Genomic DNA, 21,991 nt, shown 5'->3' with positions numbered 1-21,991 from the left:
TTACACCAACACTCACTGCCATGCATGCTTAGCATCAACATTCTGCACCTGAGCAACTATTCTGGATTACAGACACTGGAGCTACTTCTCACATAACCTCTGAGTTAGCTAATTTGGATCTAGCTACTTCATACCAAGGGAATGATACTATAACCACGACAAGTGGTGCATGTTTGCATATTTCTCTTATTGGTAAATCAACATTATCTGTTTTTAGTAACACACTTGCAATGAAGAATGTTCTACATGTTCCAAAGATCTCACAACACTTGTTATCCATCTATCAATTGTGTAAAGACAATAGATGTCGATTCATTTGTAATGATATTTTGTTCTAGGTTCAGGATAAATCCACAGGGACAATCATAATCAAAGGGTTGTGTAGATAGGGCTATTATCCTATTCCTTTCAACACACCAAAGAAGATGTCATCTGCATTATCTCATAAGCACACATGTTGTCTAGCAAAACCTGTTAATATAAGCTTATGGCATAAAAGACTAGGACATACATCAAATGTCATCCCTTATGTCATTCTACATCAAAACAATATCCTTGCATCACTTGATACAAGTCAATCAATATGTACACCTTGTCTGGAAGGAAAGTTTACTAACCTGTAGTTTAATTTTCATGTAACCAAGTCTGTACAACCTCTAAAGGTTTTGCCTAGTGATGTATAGGGGCCTGCCCCTTGTTATCTCATGAAAGATTTAGGTATTATGTAACCTTTATAGATGAATGTACTTCATATACATGGGTTTTCCCTTTGCATAATAAATCAGAAGTTTTTGCAACATTTGTGCACTTTTATGCCTATTTTAGCACTCAATGTTCTGCACAACCAAAAATTTTACAAAGTGATGGTGGAGGTGAATATGTAGGATCCAAGTTTCAGCATTTCTTGTTACAAAAAGGCATGTTACACCATAGATCTTGTCCCCACACCCCAGAGCAAAATGGGTTGGCAAAAGGGAAACATAGACATGTTGTAGAAACTGCAATCACATTACTTCAAACTGCAAGTTTACCTGCTAAATTCTGGTTCCATGCTTGTGATGCAACTACATATTTGATCAATAGAATGCCATGTACTACTTTACAAATGAAATGCCCTTACCAATTGCTGTTTAAACAGGTTCAAGACATTAATCATTTGAAATTTTTTTGTTGTGCATGCTTTCCACTACTTAAACCATACAACAGCTCTAAACTATAACTAAAGACAAAAACCTGTGTTTTTCTTGGTTATGCAGGTTGTTATAAAGGTTTTCTTTGTCTAGATATTACAACTCAAATATATATATATATATATATATATAGGCATGTTTTGTTTGATGAAACAACTTTTCCATATTCTAGGGCTGCACAATAACCCAACTTAACACATCCATCATCTACAAGTATACATGAGCATTCTCAGAGCCCTCTAACAACATCAGTTTCATTAAATAATCAGGTAGTATCACCTGCATCTCATAATCATTCATCAACATCTCAAACCACAGAGTTCTTGACCTCGCATTCATCTAGTGCTTCAGATTCTTTAGCAGCATCTAGAGCTTCAGATTCCTTGAATACACTTGCACATAGTGCCTCAGAGTTTATTCACTCATCTTCACAGAGGTCCAGTATAGTACAACATCCTCGCTCTTCTATATAGTATCTCATCTATGTGGATCCTAGCTTTCAACATGAGCAATTACATGTTGTATTGCCAATACGTTTGAATGTTCATCCTATGCAAACAAGGTCTAAAAATGGAATCTTCAGAAGGAAAAAAAAAAAAAAAAAAAAAAGAAGCTTTCTTAGCTTCTATGAGCTATTCTCAGTCATCTGTCACAGAACCAAAAACCTTCAAAGTAACTTCAAAAATTTCAGAGTGGCAAGATGCCATGATAGAAGAAATTAATGTCTTACATACACAGAAGACTTGGTCTTTGGTTTCATTATCACCTAACAAGAACCTAGTTGGTTGTAAATGGGTATACAAGATTAAGAAAGATGCAAATGGATCTGTTGCAAGGTACAAAGTAAGATTGATGACAAATGGGTATAGTCAGGAAGAATGAATTGATTATGGAGAGACTTTTAGCCCTGTGGTAAAGCCTACAACTATCAGGTTAATTCTTGCATTAGCTGCATAGTTCAACTGAACTCTTAGATAAATGGATGTGAAAAATGCATTTTTGCATGAAGTTCTTCAAGAGAGATGTATATGGAACAACCCTTAGGATTTCAAAGTTCAACACATCCTTCTAACTGTTTGCAAGTTACACAAGTTTTTATATGGCCTTAAAAAGGTTCCTAGAGCCTGGAATGACAGGTTCACAAGTTTTTTTTACCAAGTTTGGTGTTCAAAGCTTCACAAGTTGATCCTTATCTGTTTGTTCAGCATTCATCTAAAGGCATTGTGATTGTGCTACTATATGTTGATGATGTGATACTTACTGGTAGCAGTTCTGAGTTAATTTCAAATGTAATTACAGATCTCAGAGCTGAATTTGATTTGAAAGATCAGGGGAAACTACATTATTTCTTGGGGTTGCAGATTAGTTACACACAAAAAGGGTTATTTGTGTCACAAACAAAGTACATCAATGAATTGGTTGAAATTGTTGATTTACAAGATTATAAGCCTTTAGGGTTTAGGGTTTAGGAATGATGGAAAGCCATATCATAGTCTTGATCAATACAGAATGATTGTTGGAGCTATTCAATATCTCACATTTACAAGACCAAATATATCATTCTCAGTGAATCAAGCATATCAATGCATGCACAATTCTCTGGAATCACATGTTATTGCAGTTAAAAGGATCATTAGATATCTCAAAGGCACTTCAAATCTTGGTATTCAATTTAGACTATGACCAATACATCTTCGATCCTACAGTGATGCAAATTAGGCTGGTGACCCAAATGACAGACGATCCACTTTATGCTTTGTTATCTATCTTGGTTTAAATCGAATTTCTTGGGCATCAAATAAGCATCACACAGTTTCAAGGTCTTCCACAGAAGCTGTGTACAGGGCTTTAGCAATCACAGCTGCAGAACTAACTTGGATTAGGCAGTTATTTTGTGATTTACATGTTGATATTCATCTACCTCCAGTCCTATATTGTGATAATATCCCAGCTATAGCTCTTTCAACAAATCCAGTGTTTCATGCCAAGTCAAAACACAATTAGATAGACTATCACTTTGTGAGAGAAATGGTCACTCAAGGAGATCTTCATATACAACATGTTTCTTCTGCTGAGCAATTTGCAGATATACTTACAAAAGGCTTGGCAGCACCCTTGTTTCAACAACACTATGGCAATATTATGCTCAGTTCACTTGAGCATATGATTGAGGGGGATGTAAGGATCCAAGTGAAGAGAAGATCAAAGGTCAAACTAAATGACACTTGTCAGTAGATTGATGAGTGAGCTGTTATAGGTTGTTACAAGTTAGTTGAGATAAGGAGGAGAGATAGTTGTTTAGCTAAATATCAGCTAAGTAAGGGAGAAATATATAACAACCATTGTAATGATAGCTTGATCATCAAGAAATCAATATACAGTTTCACTTTCTCTCTCTTCTCTCTTTCTATTCTTCTACATTATGTGAACCTCTTAAGAACAAATTCATCAATATTAACACAACATAGATAAGTTAAATACGAATACCTAAGAATTACCATAAATTAGAATCCACAAGCAATTTAGATTTCATCAGGTATTTGAGAAAACCTCAAATTTATTGATTGAAATATAATAAGATACTGTTCGCTAGGAATTCTAATAGAAAAGAAAAATGTGAAAGTAACAAAATATCCTCAAAACTTAAAATGTCGTTTTGGGCTAGTAAAACAAAAAATTTCACCAAAATCCAAATTGCTCATATGCAAGGGCAAAGCTTTGCATCTTGTTTGTGACACTGTTCAATTCAAAAGGCCGGTCATGACCTAAATTCGCAATGCTTGGCTTTTGATGCCAATTTTACACTTTTTCAACTGTTCTTCGATCCTTTCAGTCATCTGCTGTTCCACATCATTTATACTTAATTTTTATGCATTGGTGTGTGCGGGAAAACATAAACCGCACGAGCATCACATAAATATAAAACTAGTAGTAACCAAAGGTCTACATATAACTTTTGCATCTAAGCCTCATCGGTTGACTGCTTTGAACAACAAATTTCATTATACCACAAAGCTACAAAATGTCAGCCTCATATTCTGTGATCATGTTGAAAATTGAGTTTTTGACAAGCTAATTTAAACAAGCTACAAATTTTCATCCCTTCACACTATCACTTCAACGATTTAATTGTACAAGTTTATTTACAATCCACCCCAACCATTGGGTGCACACTTTTTTTTTTGGGTTTCCTATATTGTGTATAGATGCTAATTTCCTTGCTACACAAGTATGTGGCAAACTTACAAAATAAGAGAGTAGAAAAAGATGCTAATCAAAGCTTGATGATCTGCTCCATCTTCCCTTCAAATATTCTTCCCATGAAAGGTTGTTGCTTCGCTCCACACTACTTGACGATGTTGTTGTATCATCATCCACATCGAGCAGTGCAAGACCTAAATGCAACTCTGTGCTCGAGTTTGGATAAACTTCATCGTCATTATCATCCTGGTTTTTTGACTCCTCTATGTCCAAAAATTGAGAGTTCACTTGATTTTCGACATCCGATTCCCCTTTTAGAAGCTTTAGTATCTGAGGGGAAAGAAAAAACATGATGAAACTTGGAATCCTTTCCACATTAAAACTAAACAGAAACTTATTTCCTACAAGTTAGTAAGCACAAGAAATTTTTACACCTCACTCATTTTTGGACGAAGGCGAGCTGAGCGTGTGATGCAAAGTTTTGCTGCCCGAACCATTCTTAGCACCTGAACCTCATTGAACTTTGCATCCAAATTCGGATCCAGTAAGTCTTTGACATCCCCACTCTCTATTTTCGGCTTTGCCTGAGATGGAATTCAATGTCACTTATCCGAAACAGATCAATTAGGTGAAAATGAAGAATGAAAAATCAAATTATAAAGGTGAATCTCTTACCCACATGACCAAGCTTTCTTGTTCTTTGGGAGTCTCAGAGCCAATTGGTTTTCGTCCTGATAATAATTCAAGAAGGACCACTCCAAATGCATAAACATCAATCTTGTCACTGATTTTTCCATACATGAAATATTCAGGAGCAAGATAACCAAATGTTCCTACCACATCGCATTCAGTCTTAAAAGATCTAGCTGTTGGTCCCCATATTGCAAGGCCAAAATCCGATAACTGTCATGTAGATGCAAGCATTTAGTCAGTTTCAGAGACACTTACGGTTGTGGTCATATTTTAAACACCATTTATATTACTTCGATTAAGCGGTACCTGTGGTTCAAGATCTTTGGTGAGAAGAATGTTGGAGGACTTGACATCTCTATGAATAACTGGTTGAGGACATTTTCCATGTAGATAATTGAGGGCTTCAGCAATCCCAATAGCAGCATTAAATCTCACCTCCCATGACAATACAGATTTATCTTTGTTCTTGCCTGCATCAATTATCATCTTGAAATCAACATGGGTTCTGAAACTTATTACCAAGAACGTAAAACATAGGATAAAAGTACTTGAACATTTACCATGTAAGTTTCCCTCTAAGCTTCCTTTAGGTAAGAAATCATAAACAGAAATGAGAACATTGTCTTTGATACAAAACCCGAGCATAGGCAAAATGTGTTTGTGCTTCAAGGAAGATATAATATCGGCTTCATGAACAAATCCTTCCATGCTTCTTTTGATGACTTCATAAGCTTTACTGCCACTGGCTTGCCATCTGGAAGAGTTCCCTTGTACACTAGGTTGCATCCTCCTTTTCCGATAAGATTTTCTGTTAAAATACAAAGAACTTAATCGATAGAGAAGTATTTAAAAGAATTCAAATAAAGAGAAGGGAAGGAAAAATTATTTCAAACCTGAGGCAAATTGAGAAGTTGAAGCCTTCAGAAGCTCATGATTGAACCATCTGCAACCAGATGAGTTTGTTTCGAGCAGACGCTTGAACCCTTCAGGAAGTTTATCAAAAGCAGGAAAACTACCCTCCATACTCTCATGAACAATGTCACCAATACTTCGTTCAAATGGATTTTCTTTGATAGTTGTACACTGAGGAGACTGCCGTGGAGAGCGGTCTGGCAAGCTCATCACCCATTGCACCACAGACATGTCCCTTGTGGTGGATAATTGAGGATCTGCAGAATTCACTCTTTGAAGTAGGGGCCAACCAAGGTTCTTATCCACATGTCCTGCTGCACCAAGTGAAACTGATCTCCAAGGCACTCTCTTTTGTTCATTCTTTGTGTCTTCACTGCCGTGCTTCGAACCATCTAAGGAGCTCTTTGCCATATCAAAAGGTGATTTCGGGGTTTCTCTATGCGCCTCGAAGTCACTAAATTCAGATGAGTATCCTTTGGGAGTGAGACTCTCAAAGCAAAGACTTGGTCTTGGATCTTCGGTGAGACCTACAAAAGCTGAAAAACAGAATGTAGTATTCATTTTTACTTTCTGATTCAAGTGATATTCTAATAAAAATGTAAACTGTAGGGAGGGGATTCGAATTTGAGTGCAGAGGGTGGAGCAGGCAGTTCTAACCAACTTGGCTACGCCTAAGTCTGCAGAATTTAGTATTTTGACTCAAAACACCAACCTGGTAGTTGATTGCTAGTACACCGTCGGAACACAACTTTCCCATTGTGGATGGCCACAACATCAGTGGTCGGTGGCAATTTCTTAGCACAGAATTTCGCCGTAGAATCCCAACCGCTGCAAAAGAACTCTTCTTAGAGTAATGCGACAAAAATCTTGAAAACTAATGCAAGTTTCTTTCTGAGATCAATCTTTGTCCCTTACCCTAGAGTTTTTGGCTTACTTGTGCTCACAACTATGGCCACTGTAGAATGGTTTTTCGCCTCTCTAACTAGAGCTTTTCGGATTGACCTTCCTGTCAAGACCTGACCGATGAGCTCTACCTGAAATTTAAAGCATAAAAATCCATGACCAGTCTCAAGTTTTGGAACAATTGAACCAGTGCTAGAGTAGTGAAGATTAAGAAGTATAAACCTTTTTCATGTCACGTAGCCCCTCATAAGCCTCTACGTAGCCATCCAACATCTTCTTGGTTTTCGAGACATAATCTGTACATAATAAACGTAATGTCACCAACAGTCTCGCATGTTATGCTGTCAGGCTTGATCTGAATAGCTAATATCAACCAAATTAAACATAACATTATTGAAAAATAGATGAAAATTAAACTAAATCTGCAGACATTTACCAGAACTTCGACAGACTTGAACTGCAATCACGCATTCTCCGGGCTCGGCAACTTTAACGAGAGCCCATCCGAGCAGCTCTGTGCTCTGGCTATCAATTGGAATCCCAACCAACACAACATTCTTCTTATTCTTCTTCTTTCTCAAACCTCTCAATACCTCCTCAAGTATCATTCTCTTTATGTTTATGCCTCTCTCTCTCTCTCTCTCTCTCTCACAATCTCACCATTTCTACAAATCTTTTCTGTTTTGCAACCTTCGCACTTCTTGAATTTAACATTTCAACCTCTGCAACAAAAACGCTACATAAAATTAGAAAAACCCAAATTTCCCATCAAAAGATTGCAGATTCATAAAATTCCAAGAATTTGAAAACTTGAGAAAAAGCATTGTATGACGTATAAAAAAAGGAGAGATAAAGCAGAATCAAGAAGAAGATAAACGTCAACCGACAAAAACATAAAAAGAACCAAGAAAAAAAGAAACATGTACCTAAATCTTGTACCGACTCCTTGCTCAATCCAAACATGTTGTTTAAAAGCCAATGCTGCCAAGTAAGCATCAGCAGCCTTACCTACTGTAACTAAATTCAACACCCAGAAATTCAAATAAATTAAATATTAACACAAACGAGTGCTAATATTAAAAAAAAAAAATAAAAATAAAAAAAACTTCCATAAAACAAATGGGTTTTTTTAGAACTTAAAAAGGAAATAAAAAAAAAAAAAAAATGAAATTCAGAAAAACTGTGGGTTCTGGGAAATGTGAGAGTAGAAATCGGCAGTTTTCGTGGGAAATCCCAGAAATGCGACAAAAGAGAGCAGACGGACTTGGACCAGCTTTTTGCGGATTAACGAAAAACAGGAGGAGAAGAGGGCTGTAGACGGCTGCGGCCGTACCATTTATTTATATTCAATTTTTTAAAAAGAGAACTAACTGGTGGCTTTGACACGATATTCTATTATTTCAGAAGTTAGGAAGATTTATAGAAGCCTTTCAGCTTCTCCATCATCGTGCGAATCATTAACGTCAAAAATTGAACTCAAGACATGCAATATGAAATATAAGCCTGAAATTCACCTTCAATTACTGAGCCACTCCGTAGTAGCGCTTAAGCAAAAAAATAAATAAAAATGGAGTCACGAAGGATAAAATTGTCGCATCAAACTTTTGGACAAAAAATTGGCATATTTATTTGAAGATTTTATAATTGGGGATCAGTTCTAACCCTAATGTAGCTTGGTAATGAATATGAATAAAATGTAGATGGGGTGTTTGAGTTTTCATAAACTAGTGGTCTATTTTTTAGATTAAGCCTTTAAAAAATGAGTTCCATAACTAGTTAATTGAAAGTGGCTTGGTTGGTGGAGTGTGGCCAATGGCATGACATTCGTTAAAGAATAATACCAATCGGATTTGAAGAAGAAAATTTTGAAGTTAAGTGAATGAGGAGGTGCTCATCTGCTATAGTCAATATCGTTATGTACATGTATGTTTTAAGTTGAGAGATGACAAATTTCACCAAAAATAAGAAGATGAAAATCATAGATTATGTGATGAGAAAATTCTGTTTTGCTTTGTTATGTTTTGCACATTTTAGTCAAAAGCCACCGTAGGAACCAAGGGCGGATGGAAGTAGGGACTAAGGTGGTCCAAGGATCATCCAAGTCTGGAAAATATACATGTGAATGTCTTTGAGGACCCTCCGAAGATCTAGTATGTGTTCCTTTTGTACCTACTAAATGTTTAATGTAATGCATGCTAAGCATATCTCAATGTGTTGCGTTGACAGTACTCAACAAGTTCTCTCTATATCACTCATCAGATTGCTTTGGCATATGCAATATCTGTTGACATGTGCATAACGAGCCCATCAAGTGAATAAACTACTTTCTTTTCAACACTTCGCGCTCTGTTCCTATCTAAAAAAACTTGTATTTAACACTGTGATTTCCCAAAGTTCAAATCCTGGATCTGCCTCTAGGTAGGAACCATATTTTCTATTTTTACAAATGAAAATCATTGTCAAATGTCAGTTATAATGCCTTGACTTTATATGATTAGTTTCAACTTTTAAGGAAGGGAGTTGATTTTCACACTTATTTTAGCACCTCACGTCTCTTTTTATATATATCCATATTCACTGTATAAATTAATTAAGAAGCCACACACAATGGCCATAAATAATTACAGGTGTATAAGAGCTTGTTTGGATGTGTTTTTAAAATAATTGAAAACGTTTTTAGAAAAAATCTTTTTGGATTCCAAAAGCACTTGAAGTGTTTTTTGCAAGAAACACTAGTTATGTGATTTCTCCAGAAAGCACTTTAAGTGCTTTTTCATGATTTACATGCATTTCTACCGAGAATTGGTTTTAAAAATATTTTCATTAAAAGCGCTTTTAGACATTTTAAAAGTACATCCAAACAAGCTCTAAGAAGAAGAAAAAAAAAATGTGTGAAAACTATTTTCTTTTTAAAACATGTAATAGCATTAAAAGACAACCGTTTTACCGCCTTAGCTTGATGACATTATGCGATCGGTCAGCTTAAAACTTTCATTAGTCAAATCATATATATATCAATCACACTCTTATACCAACTAATTCTGCTAGTTAGTTGGTGTTTTAGTCTTTTAAGTATTTCTCTTTTCAAATGTTAATTGTGTTTTTTCGGTAACTAAAAAAAAAAAAAACATTTACGTGGTTCAAATGTTGATGTGTTTCCTTAATATATGAAACTCTCCTACGACTTTTTTGCTTGCCAACACGGAAAACTTTTGTGGATGAAATTAAGATGATAACACGACACAACCATCAATGAAATGAAATTCAAATCGAGAAAATCATTTTCCTACTTAGCTTCAATTATAGAGCATATATCCTTACACATATAATCGAAATTCGAGTTTAACCTAAGCTTTCCAACCTCATTGTGACAAGAAAAACTCAAGTAGGAAGAGCACTGCCACATGACACGGGAGTATATCTTGATTCATGAATCGTCTATTAAAATGTGCCATGTGTTCCATTACGTAAATTATCTAATTTTTATGTAAGTAAAAAGTTGTAACTTATGATTTGTTAGAAATGATAATGTTATTTCCCTTTCTTTTTTTTTATGTTTTTCTCATGTTGTACCTCATCCTCATGTTGAACTTTTAATCTTGACCCGTCACTTGGTCAAAACAAGAAAAAAATCTTGATCCATCACTAAATCAAAAGTTATTCCAACCGACATTTTGGCGTTAGGAGCTAGTCTTCCAAAACCTAAAGCTTCCATTTAAGCAAATCTTTTCATATAATACAAAAAAGTAAACCAATCTGGCATTAGCAACAATTAAGCAGCTCCTAATTAATAAATTAAACTAAAGTAGGGTTTCCACTTTCCAGCTTATTCCACCGACGTTTTATAGGGTCTAGCAAAGGGAGCTAAGTGCTGTTCCAATGGACCATGCTGCTCTGTCACCATTTTTTGGATCCATGCATACACATTATTTGTTAGGAGAATATATGGTAGGTCAAGAGTCTCATGACATGCCCTACTAAACTTTGTTTTCCATAATAATGTCAACTATTTATACATATATACAAACGAAATAAATCAACGACATAAATAGTAATCACGTACGCACATGCATAATCAATATCTTTCTAAAGTAGCCACTTAGTACTACGATCTAGTGGTACTGTTCTTCACTTGTAAGTGAGAAGGTTTAAGTTCGATTCTCGCTAAAGGCAAATTTGAACTACATTATTACTAACTATTACGAGGTTTAGTCCACTTCCTCACTCCTTTAATAGAGAGACTATCGTTTGTTAAAAAAAATCTCTCAAAGTATTTGGCATCAATGACATCATTTGATTTTGATTTTGAATTGTTTTTAGTTAGTTTGAATGTCATCGAAAGTAATAGAAAGGCATGCACGCATTTAACGATTAATGCACGCTTAATCTATACAATATATTTTTTTTAATACAAATGACATTATTATTTGAATCTACACTAATGAAAGAAAAAGAATTTGAATCTGAAACGAACTGAGTAAGGCAGCACTTAATAAATATTTTGCGTTGCTTGTAGCATTATTTTATTTATATATTAAAATACTGGAACATTAAACCTACTTCTGGCCCCTAAGTCTCTGACCCCTCTGAGATTCGATTGGTAAGTGAGAAGTAATGTGTAGAAGAAGGTCTCAATGACGACTTTGATTCCTAACTGAATGGAAGTTATGACAGAAAAAAGATATGAATTAATAAAATTAAGTACAATACTTACATTTATTTAGTACAATTTTTAGCTAAAGGTTATATATGATTCATGTAAATATAAGTACTAAATATAATCATCATTTGACGATCAAGATAATGATTGTATTAACTGTATGTAAGTATTGTAGCCAAATTCATAAACTAATACACTAAGAAAAAATTAGTGCATGCATGTATTTACGAATGGGAAGTGATTTTCAAACACATCTTTTAGTTTCTCATATACCTTTTTTTTATTTCTAACCATTACATTAAATAAATCAAACGAAATTAATAGTCAAAATTAAACATAATTGCATAAGAGGCTAAAAAAAGTGTGTTTATGAGTTTATTACTTCTCTATATACATAAACAATTGACTGTGTGTCCACCATATTGTGGTGGCTATTTCTTCCAATGGGCCTTCCTTTGGATGAAATTAGGGCTTAAGCCCAAATCTTCCAATAGCCATTTTCATTTGACACATCACGAGTTAAGTTTTTCTCGCCAACACACTTTATTAGTCTATCATATGAAAGGGGCTTGTAAGCTCAAGCGGTTATAAGCACTCAATTATGGTCTCGGAAGCATGCAATCTCTCTTCATATGATATTGTCAAATATGTTAATTCATAATTAATAAGCCGGTAGCCACTTAGTACTACGGTCTAGTGGTATTCATTTTCGCTTGTAAGTGAGAGGTCTTAGGTTCGATTATCTTCAAATACGAATTTGAACCATATTATTGTTAGCCTATTATGAGGCATAGCCCACTTTCCCCACCCCCTTAGTGTAGAAATATCATTTGTTCAAAAAATAATAATAATAATAATAATAATAAGAAGCAGGTTTGCAATATAGCAATGAGGATCCCCTCGTGTCTGTTCATTGTACATTGTGCAGTCAGTTTTTGTCAAGTACTGTTTGTGTTCAATTTTAAATAGAAAAATTTAAAATGATTTATGACCGCACGATTTACAATGAATGGACACGATGTGAGGATCCGGAGAGAAGACATATGAGTTGTGTCAATAATGTGTTATATATATATAACAAACGAGAAAAATATAGAGGAAAATGAAATGTTGAAGATTTCAACATTTCATTTTAAAATAATGTGTTAAACGAACATGTAAGATTGTGTGCATTTGATATTTTCATTAACTTTATTTTGCATATGCAAAAGACTCAAATAGTTATGAGTATTAAATCATACGCTCGGAATTCAAACTCCCCATATCCTTATTCCCTTGTATTATTGTAAGGAGGAATAAACAAGCATATTCAACATATGAGCTTATATTTATCACAAAAGTTTGTTCATAACTAATTTGTTGAAGAGATTAAATTTGTTTAGTTAGACAAGACAAGATTTGAAAAAATAAGGACCATTTTATAAAAAAATGAACTGAACTTGAAAATGTGTTTTTAAGTATGAAATTTAAATTGTAAAAAAGAGAGATTAAGTTTGTTTAGTTAGACGAGACGAGATTCGAAAGAAAAAGAGACCATTTTAGAGAATATTGACTTGAAAATTTGCGTATAACCATTAAAATTACGAAGCAAAACAGGAAAAAAAAAAAAGAAGATTAAAAGCTTCATTTAGTTAGATGAGAGAAGAGAAATGAGGAGGGGGAAGGCATATTGGATCTTTCAATGGCATACGATCTCTTTTTAGCTCCAACAGTTTCTTTAAGAAGAGAGAAGAGCATGTTGTAACGCCCCAAAAATTTGGAAGCTAAACACAGTGGTAGGCCAAAATAAAGTCATGGTTAATCTTTACTCTATTAACCACAATAAATTTATTTCGGTTACTTTATGGCTACATCTAACCTTCTTGTTAGACTACCCACGTACCCTCAAACGGCATCAAGCCATTCGTAGTTCATCGTCATATATAAACCGTTTACTAATAATATTCAAGTGGCGGATATGTTCAATACTAGATTCAAACAAACGAATAACATCAAAAGAATATCAAATATGAATTCAAAATATCAAATTTAACTTAAAAAGGCAAGGTTGGTACACTAGCCACGTGCCACCGCAAACGGCAGTTTCCGGCGAACTAAAACCCAATTTTCTGACTAACTCCAAAAATTACCAAATTTCACAGAATTGTAGAACACATCACAGAGAAGAAGTTTCATACCTGGGCCGAAGTCCAATTCAGTCCTGAAATACTTGAATTTTCCCTTGATCCGTCAGAAACCCTAAAGTGAGTGTTCTTTGATTCGTCGAATCCGCTGCTCCACCACCCCCAAACTTGTTTGGGCTTTGTTCCTGGCCTCAAGAGGAGGCTAAAGGTGGTGGTGGACGAAGGCAACACCTTTAGAAATGACGGATCACCGCCATGGAACCCTCGAAGCCACTGACTCCGTTCTTCACGAAATGGAAGCCAAACCTTGTTGGGTTTGGTTGGAAATGGAAAAGGGAGGGTCGCAGAGTTGGTTCCAGGTGGTGATTTGACAAAATTCATCAGAAAAATCAATGAAAGACGTTGGACAAATGCGAAGGGAGCCGGGTTAGGTCACTCAGGTTAAGGAGGATCCGATACTTCTCTCATCTCTCCATTCTCTCATTTCTTTCTCTCCTAATTGGGCAGCCCTAACCCCTCATCTCCCTCATTTTTCATCCTTTCCTCCCATCACAGCCACACACATGGCTTCATCACCCTCATCCTTGCTCCAACAAAGCTAAAGCCTTCTAGAATTGAAGGGTCAAAATGACCAAAATGCCCTTGTCTTTGTTCATTTATATCTCCTTCGTTATAACTCCATTTGAAGAATAGTTTTCGCCTACATGCTCATGGGATCGAGCTCTATCTGAATATACCAAGAAATATGGAAAAACATATAAGGATAAAATACATCCTCGTATAATTCTATTTAGCCAACTAGGGGCATTCTCATATTTTTAACTTATCGAAAAAAAATAAAATTAAACGCCGTAAATATAAATACATTGTAACTTTGAATACAACACAAAATACTTAATTTAATAATAAAATCCAAGAACAGGATTTCACATTTCCCTTCACTTGGATTTCATAATCATCAATTAATTTGAATTTCATAACTAAATCACATATTTAAAAAATAATCAGGGTATTACACATGTGATTACCTACAAGACCGGGTCATCAAAAACACAAATAGATTTCCTTTTAATGAGGAAGGAGATAGTCTAATTTGTAAGGATTGCAAAGTTATACCGGGAGAGAGCTTCACTAACCAACATCCCTTGTTGGTGATGGATATACATATCAAAAGTGATAAAAGAAAGAACAAGACCTTGAATTCCAAGGGCTAGATGGTGGAATCTAAAAGGAGAAAAATAAGTCTTTTTTCAAAAAGAAAGTAATGTGGATGGGATACATAGAAGGACGCTAGCCAAATGTGGATTCCATGGCTAGTTGTATCCAAAAAGTGGCAAAAGGGATATTAGGAGAGTCCAAGGGTTTCGCTTCATATCAAGAGGAATCTTGGTGGTGGAAGAAGGATGTAAAGCAAAAGTTAAGGCTAAGAAGGAATGTTGTAAAGCCTTATACGTTAAGGCTAAGAAGGAATGTTGTAAAGCCTTATACAAAGATAGAACCGACGAAAATGGTGAAATGTATAAAAGAGAGAAGAAGGAGGCGAAGAAAGCCATGAGAGAAACAAAGCTAGCGGGTTTTGATGATATGTATAAGCTATTAAATACCAAAGAAAGAGAGTTGGATATCTATAACCTAGCTAGAGCTAGGGAAAGGAAGACAAGAGACTTGAACCAAGTAAGGTGCATCAAGGATGAGAATGAAAATGTCTTAGCTACAAAGAACACAATTAAAGATAGGTGGAAAGGGTATTTTCATAATCTTTTCAATGAAGGACATGAAAGGAGTAGTTCTTTGGGGGAGTTGAGTAACTCTGAAGATTGTAGAAATTTCTTATTCTACCGCCGTACCAAGAAGGAAGAAGTAATTGTAGCTTTGAAAAAGATGAAGCATAGAAAAGCAGTGGTCCTAGATGATATACCAATCAAAGTGTGGAATGTCTTGGAGAGACGGGTATATCACGACTCACAAACCTTTTCAATAAGATTTTGAAAACGAAGAAGAGGCCAAATAAGTGGTCAAAAAACACTTTGGTGTTTATCTACGAGAATAAGGGCGACACACAAAATTGCACGAACTTTAAGGGCATTAAGTTAATAAGTCATACAATGAAGCTCTAGAAGGGTAATTAAGCATAGACTAAGGCAATAGACATGAATCTCAGACAATCAATTCAGGTTCATGCCAAGGTACTCAACTATGGAGGCAATCTATCTCTTACGAAGATCGATATAAAGATATAAAGATTTGAAAAAGGATCTGCACATGGTCTTTATAGATTTGGAAAAAGCGTATGATAAGGTCCCAAGAGATATTCTTTGAAGGATTTCAGAGAAGAAATGAGTACGAGTAGCATATATCCAAGCTATAAAGGATATGTATGATGGAGTAAAGACTGTTGTAAGAACTCATGAAGGACAAACCGAATGCTTTCCCATAACCGTGGGGTTACATCAAGGTTTATCTTTAAGTCCTTACCTTTTCGCATTGGTAATGGATAAGTTAACGGGACATATCCAAGATGATATTCCTTGGTGTATACTTTTTGCAGACGATATAATTTTGATAGATGAAACTCAAGAGGGAATAAATGTGAAGCTTAACCTTTGGCAGGAAATATTGGAATCTAAAGGACTTCGCCTACGTAACTCAAAGACAAAGTATATGGAGTGCAAGTTCAGTGAGAACAAAGGTGCAAATGAGTTAGGGGTGAAAATTAGAGATCAAGAAGTACCAAAGAGCGAATGCTTTTGCTATCTTGGATCTATCTTGCAAAAGAACAGAAAATTGGATGGAGACCTCAATCATAGAATATAAGCTGGATGGATGAAGTGATGCATTGGGTGTGTTGTGCGATTGTCGTATGCCACTAAAGCTTAAGGGAAAGTTTCATAGAACGACAATAAGGCCATCAATATTTTATAGCACGGAATGTTGGGTAATGATGCATCAACACATACACAAAATGAGTGTAGAGACGATAAGAATGCATTGTTGGATGTCTGGCGAACGAGAAATGACAAGATTAGGAATGAGGATATCCGAGGTAAATTAGGAATAGCCGAAATTGAAGATAAGATGAAAGAGAATCCCGGTTAAGGTGGTTTGGACATGTGAAACGAAGACCTACAGACGCTCCGATTAGAAAATACAGCTACGAGACAGAAGCTCAAGGCCAAAGAGGTAGGGGAAGACCTATGAAGACTTGGAAATAGACTCTAAGAAAAGACTTGGCCTATTTGGATTTAACAAAAAAAAAAATAGCACAAAACTGAGCGCAATGGTGTTCTAGGATTAATATAGCAGACCCCACTTAGTGGGATAAGGCTTTGTTTGTTGTTTTGTTGTTTGTTTAGTTAGATGAGATAATATTTGAATAAAAGTTTCCATTTTAGAGAGTTAACTAGAAAAAATTGTGTTTAAGTAGGACAATTAGAAAAGAAACAGAAAAATTAAAGTTGAGGCAAGATTCAAAAAGTAAAAAACAAAAATAAAAACATAAAAATTGGACCATTTCTCTATTTATGCGTATCATCCTTGCACAAGGATTATGCTAATCTTCTCTGTATCGTTCAAATTTAATCAGATGTATATAAAGAGATTGGTCTCTTTGGCTATTGTCAATGTGGGACAATTAATCCCTTTTTTTTTTTTTTTTTTGCAAAACGTTCCGTATTGTTCTTTCAATTGCAAATATTTACTGATTGATTTTCAACACAATTAGTTTTTTTTTTTTAATTGTAAAGGAGGTTACTTTATTACTAAAACACAACTTAATTACATGAACAAGGGCCCAAAACCCAAGAGCCCAAACTATGTTTTGAGCCCAACACATAAATACACAAAAACAAACTCTAACAACTTCCTCCACCCACCGCCGCCAAAAGCGTCGTAGCAACACAATGAGCACAAGCCACCACTGCCAACATTTGCCAGGAGCCCAGCCAAACAGCACCTCAGAGATGGAAAGAAAATAAACTTCATCCTCCGTCAGATAGCATCTCATAGATCGCAACCACCAAGTAAAAGAAACCAAATAAACCCGTGGGATTTCCACAAGCAACACTGCCAAAAAAGGCAGACATAGAGAATGTGATGGTGTGCAGGGACGGATGGCAGACATAGAGAATGTGGTGGTGTGCAGGGACGGATCTATAAAGGGACCACCTGAAAGCTCAGATAAATGGTTGTGATGACCTCTAAGGACCACCCAAGTCTAGGCAGTTGTGGAGAATAACAGCAGTCATGGCTGCTACATGTTGTGCAAAACAGTTGGAGGAAGAAGAAAGCCAATTTTTTTTTTTAAATGACTTGGCCAAAACAACGTCGTTTTGAGCCAAGTCATTAAAAAAAATTAAAATACTCACGTGAGAGACATTCACATGATAGAGCACTTAAATTAGCAGCATCATCTTGAAATTGGCACCAGGCAGAATATCCTTTATATAAAAATAATAATCTGCTGGACTGACTAGTCAAGCCTGCTAGTCGACTAAGATAGATATGTTAGTCAATAAATCAAAGATTAAATGACCAATTTCAGTTACCAATAGTTATCCTAGTCAGCAAGCTCTCAGTTTGTTCCAAGTTATTAGCATGTTAAATGAGCATGATTGTGAGAACATACTTATTAAATATTCAAGTGATCTATGTAGCATGTAGATTTATGTGAGATGTGACACAATATAAGTAACTATGAACACAAGATGTTTTTTGCTCGAAACCCACCTTTGGGTTAAAAAATCGAGGACTTTCCACTGAGTCCAATCCACTAGTATAATCAAGGTTCTTCCAAAGGACCACGTAAAGCCCAATTCCTAGAACCCTATCTATGGAGCAGCTTTACCTTTGTGCAACCTTACCTCACAAAAGATGGATTCCTTAGGTCTTCACGAAGAAGCAGCTCCTTCTAAGGTTTTCACCTTGTGGCACCGAGACCAGCTCACGAACTATGCATATAATGATGTGACAATGATATGTAGTTCTAGGTTCAAATGTTTAGTCAGTTTTTCCAGTCAAACAGTTGAAGGAAGAAACAAACAAAAATCCTAAAGTGGGTCAGTTTTAAAGATTTGAAACTAGAAACACTTGACCACATATTTAATGCAAACCAAAGACAATGCAACCCTATTCTTCAATGATTGAGTGTTTAATGCATAAAAAAAGGTTTTGCAGCTAGGGTTTCATTAATGAAGAACAAAGAGGAAAGTAAGTTCTTAATGCCTTTCTCTCTCTAACTTCTTTCTAGAAAATACAATCTGAAAACCCCTCCAAAAAAAAGAAAACCCTAGCTGGGGATCTCAACCCCAAAAGCTTTGGTTTGTTTTCACCTACCAAGGACACATGTCGTCCTACAATCTGATTAGAAGAGATTAAGGGCTGAGATCTAACTATTGGTAGAAGCTGTCAAGAAGCTCATGTGAGTAGGTCTTAATTTGCGTGCATTGGCAGAAAGCTATTAGAAAGCCCATATGGGTAGGTCTTAATTTGATAAAAAGCCGAACAACCAAACACTAACTAACTATTCAAAAACTCTAATTTAGAGGTTTGCATGATAGACAAAATCAGCCTACACATCCTTAATTAAAAAAAGTACAACCAAAATTGCGATTCTCTAACTAGAACAGTAACGAGGTTTAAACTAAGTTCAGCCTTATTTATTTTTAATTTGTTGTTAATTTCTTAGGATTTTTTCACATCTATCTTAGTGTTAGTTCATACATATTTATTGTTGATTCGTTCAGATTTTATGATATTACTTGGATTGTGTTACAAGTGTTTTTTTTTGGTCGAAGATTGTGGTACAATGTTAGTTCATACATATTTTTTAGTTTCATCAATTGAAATAGACCTTTTTTTTATTAATTGATATGTGTAGAAATTAGAACTATGGAACGATATTACAAGCGAAAATCATCATCGATTAGTTCGGACAATCCTATTCCAAATAGTTCATTTCCAAATTTGGATAGTTCCAATCCTATTCTGGATAGTTCCTCTCTAATTCCAAATAGTTCCAATCCAATTGCAAATATTCCACTCCGCAACAAAATAAGTTAAAAGTTGATTCTTGAGAGAGACCCTGGAAAGAGAATTCCAATGAAGGATTATCCTCCAAATATTCAAGATAAGGTTCGAAGAGCATATATACTGATGGAGCCTTTTAGAGCTAAAGATCATGATTTTCCATTCACTTTGCATTTGAATAAGAAGTGACGGTTCGTTGACAATTGGTTAAATGACTTTCATTGGTTGGAATATAGTATATCTAAAGATGCCGCATTTTGCTTTTGTTGATATATGTTCAAAGTCAACTTTGAACAATCAGGCAATGATGTCTTTAATGAGGTAGGCTTTCAAAATTGGAAGCATGCAGCAACATGTTTTGAAAAACATGTAGGACTAGTTGGTAGTTTTCATAATAAAGCTGTTGAATTACGGGTAATCTAATGAATCAAAAGACATTGAAACGGTTGTGATCAAACAATTAGAATAACTTCGTGTGGCTTATCGCACTTGCTTGAATATGTCAATCGTTGCACTAAATTTTTGTTGCGACAAGGTCTTTTATTTTGTGATCATGATGAAAGTGACACTTCAAGCAACAAAGGTAACTATTTAGAGCTCTTGCAATTCGTTGCGGATCATGATGAGAAAATAAAGGTGGTTGTGTTGGATAACGCTCCAAGAAATCTCAAGCTAATTGCTCCTTCAATTCAAAATGATCTTGTTCGTTCATGTTCTATTGAAACCATTAAAAGCAAGCAAATTCAAAGATGGGTATAGAAATATTCAATGAAGAACATTACCCATAAAATATGCTTGATGCTTCTAGGAGCTCTGAGATGGAGATGAAAATAAAGCTCTAAAAAACTTTTCCAATCTCAAACCCCAAAAAACCAAATTAACCTTAGCATGGTCCTTATAAAGAAGGTTGAGTTTCAGACAAGAAGGGGACAAGAAAAACCATGTGTCAATTTGGAAAGATCTAGGGTTGAAAATCCAATTTCGGGAAAAAGTTATTAGATGACCCATGTGGGTTGTCTTAATGTGTGTGTCCAGCAAACTGGAAAGTAGCGAGAAATTTTGACTAGACAGAACCACTAAACAGAATGAAATGGAAATAATGGCATCAAATGCATATGTATGAACAAACCTTTGATGAGAGAACTTAAGCTTTTGAAATGATAATTCCAGTAGCATGATCCCAAAAGAAGCATTTTAACCCTAAAACTAACTAGAGCATGTGTGGTACAATTTACAACATTTGACAAGGGAAGCCAAACAATAAATCTTGACTTCACACTACAAGATGGAATTCACATTATGGTACTTTGATTAGTTTGATTTCTATTTTTTCGTCCGCGGTTAATGTGCTTGAAATGATTGTTGATGACGACACCAATGATAGTGTTTCTCCTATTTTTGATGAAATTTATATTGAGAATCACAAATGATTTTTCACAACATTACAAAAGAATGATCAAGAGATTGTGAAAGTAATGACTTTAGTCAACACATGTAAAGAACAACTACTCTACATGAGGAATGATGAGGGGTTTGATCATTTGGTTGACTAAGTATCAGTATTTTGTGTCCAACATTATTAAGGTTATTAACATGAATGAGACATATGTAGCTCAAGGGAGGTCACGCTGTAATGCTCACAAAAAGACCAACCGTCATCATTACAAAGTGGGCTCTTTTTTGTTGTCATCGATTCCCAATTTACAGAGTTAAATGATCGCTTCAATGAGACAAGTACCGAATTGCTCATATGATTGGCTAGTTTGAGTCCAAATGATTCTTTTGTAGCTTTTGACAAAGCAAAGCTACTTCGCCTTGCTCAATTGTATCCTCAAGATTTTACGAAGCAAGATCTATCGGCACTTGAAGATCAACTCGATGTTTATATTCATTCTATAAGCTTGAGAAGTGACTTTTCTCAATTGCAAAGCATTAGTGATCTTGCTAAGAAAATGGTGGGAAAAGGGTTGCATTGAGCATTTCAATATGTGTATTTACTTGTTGAATTGGTTTTGGTGTTATCAGTTGCAACTGCTTCAATAGAGAGCATTTTCCCCCATGAATATCATTAAGAGTCCACTCTGCAACAAAATGAGAGATCAATGGTTAAATGATAGCTTACTTGTTTAAATTGATAAATATGTTTTTTCTTGTAATGACAATGAATTATCATGACACGTTTTCAAAGTACAAGAGCCCGTCGTGGACAAATTAGTATTTCTAGCTTGTTTGTTTGAACAAAAGATTATGAATGAAAAGTTGTAGTTTGCCGTTTATTTGTTCAA

At 35.3% G+C, this 21,991-nt stretch overlaps 1 protein-coding gene and 1 non-coding gene across 2 annotated transcripts; both read right to left on the bottom strand.

Moving 5' to 3' along the window:
- Nucleotides 1–4,171: 4,171 nt before the first annotated feature.
- Nucleotides 4,172–8,002, bottom strand: LOC103965621 (protein kinase STUNTED). Its single transcript, XM_009378694.3, is given in 12 exon segments — nucleotides 4,172–4,721; nucleotides 4,826–4,975; nucleotides 5,067–5,294; nucleotides 5,391–5,554; nucleotides 5,645–5,794; nucleotides 5,797–5,892; nucleotides 5,978–6,532; nucleotides 6,709–6,824; nucleotides 6,912–7,030; nucleotides 7,122–7,195; nucleotides 7,336–7,621; nucleotides 7,826–8,002. Coding segments are annotated over 11 exon segments (2,085 nt in total). The 5' UTR covers nucleotides 7,508–7,621; nucleotides 7,826–8,002; the 3' UTR covers nucleotides 4,172–4,460.
- A 9,176-nt stretch (nucleotides 8,003–17,178) lies between these two features.
- LOC125472629 lies at nucleotides 17,179–17,281 on the bottom strand. Its single transcript, XR_007254547.1, has one exon. It is a non-coding gene; the product is annotated as a U6 spliceosomal RNA (small nuclear RNA).
- Nucleotides 17,282–21,991: the final 4,710 nt, after the last annotated feature.

Source organism: the organism of the source record quoted next, unplaced genomic scaffold, assembly GCF_019419815.1.
Source record: "Pyrus x bretschneideri cultivar Hongxiangsu unplaced genomic scaffold, Pyrus_bretschneideri_v1 Contig7, whole genome shotgun sequence".
Lineage (NCBI taxonomy): Eukaryota > Viridiplantae > Streptophyta > Magnoliopsida > Rosales > Rosaceae > Pyrus > Pyrus x bretschneideri.
The sequence above is the reverse complement of the archived record's forward strand: the minus strand, read 5'-3'. Positions and strand labels throughout refer to the sequence as shown.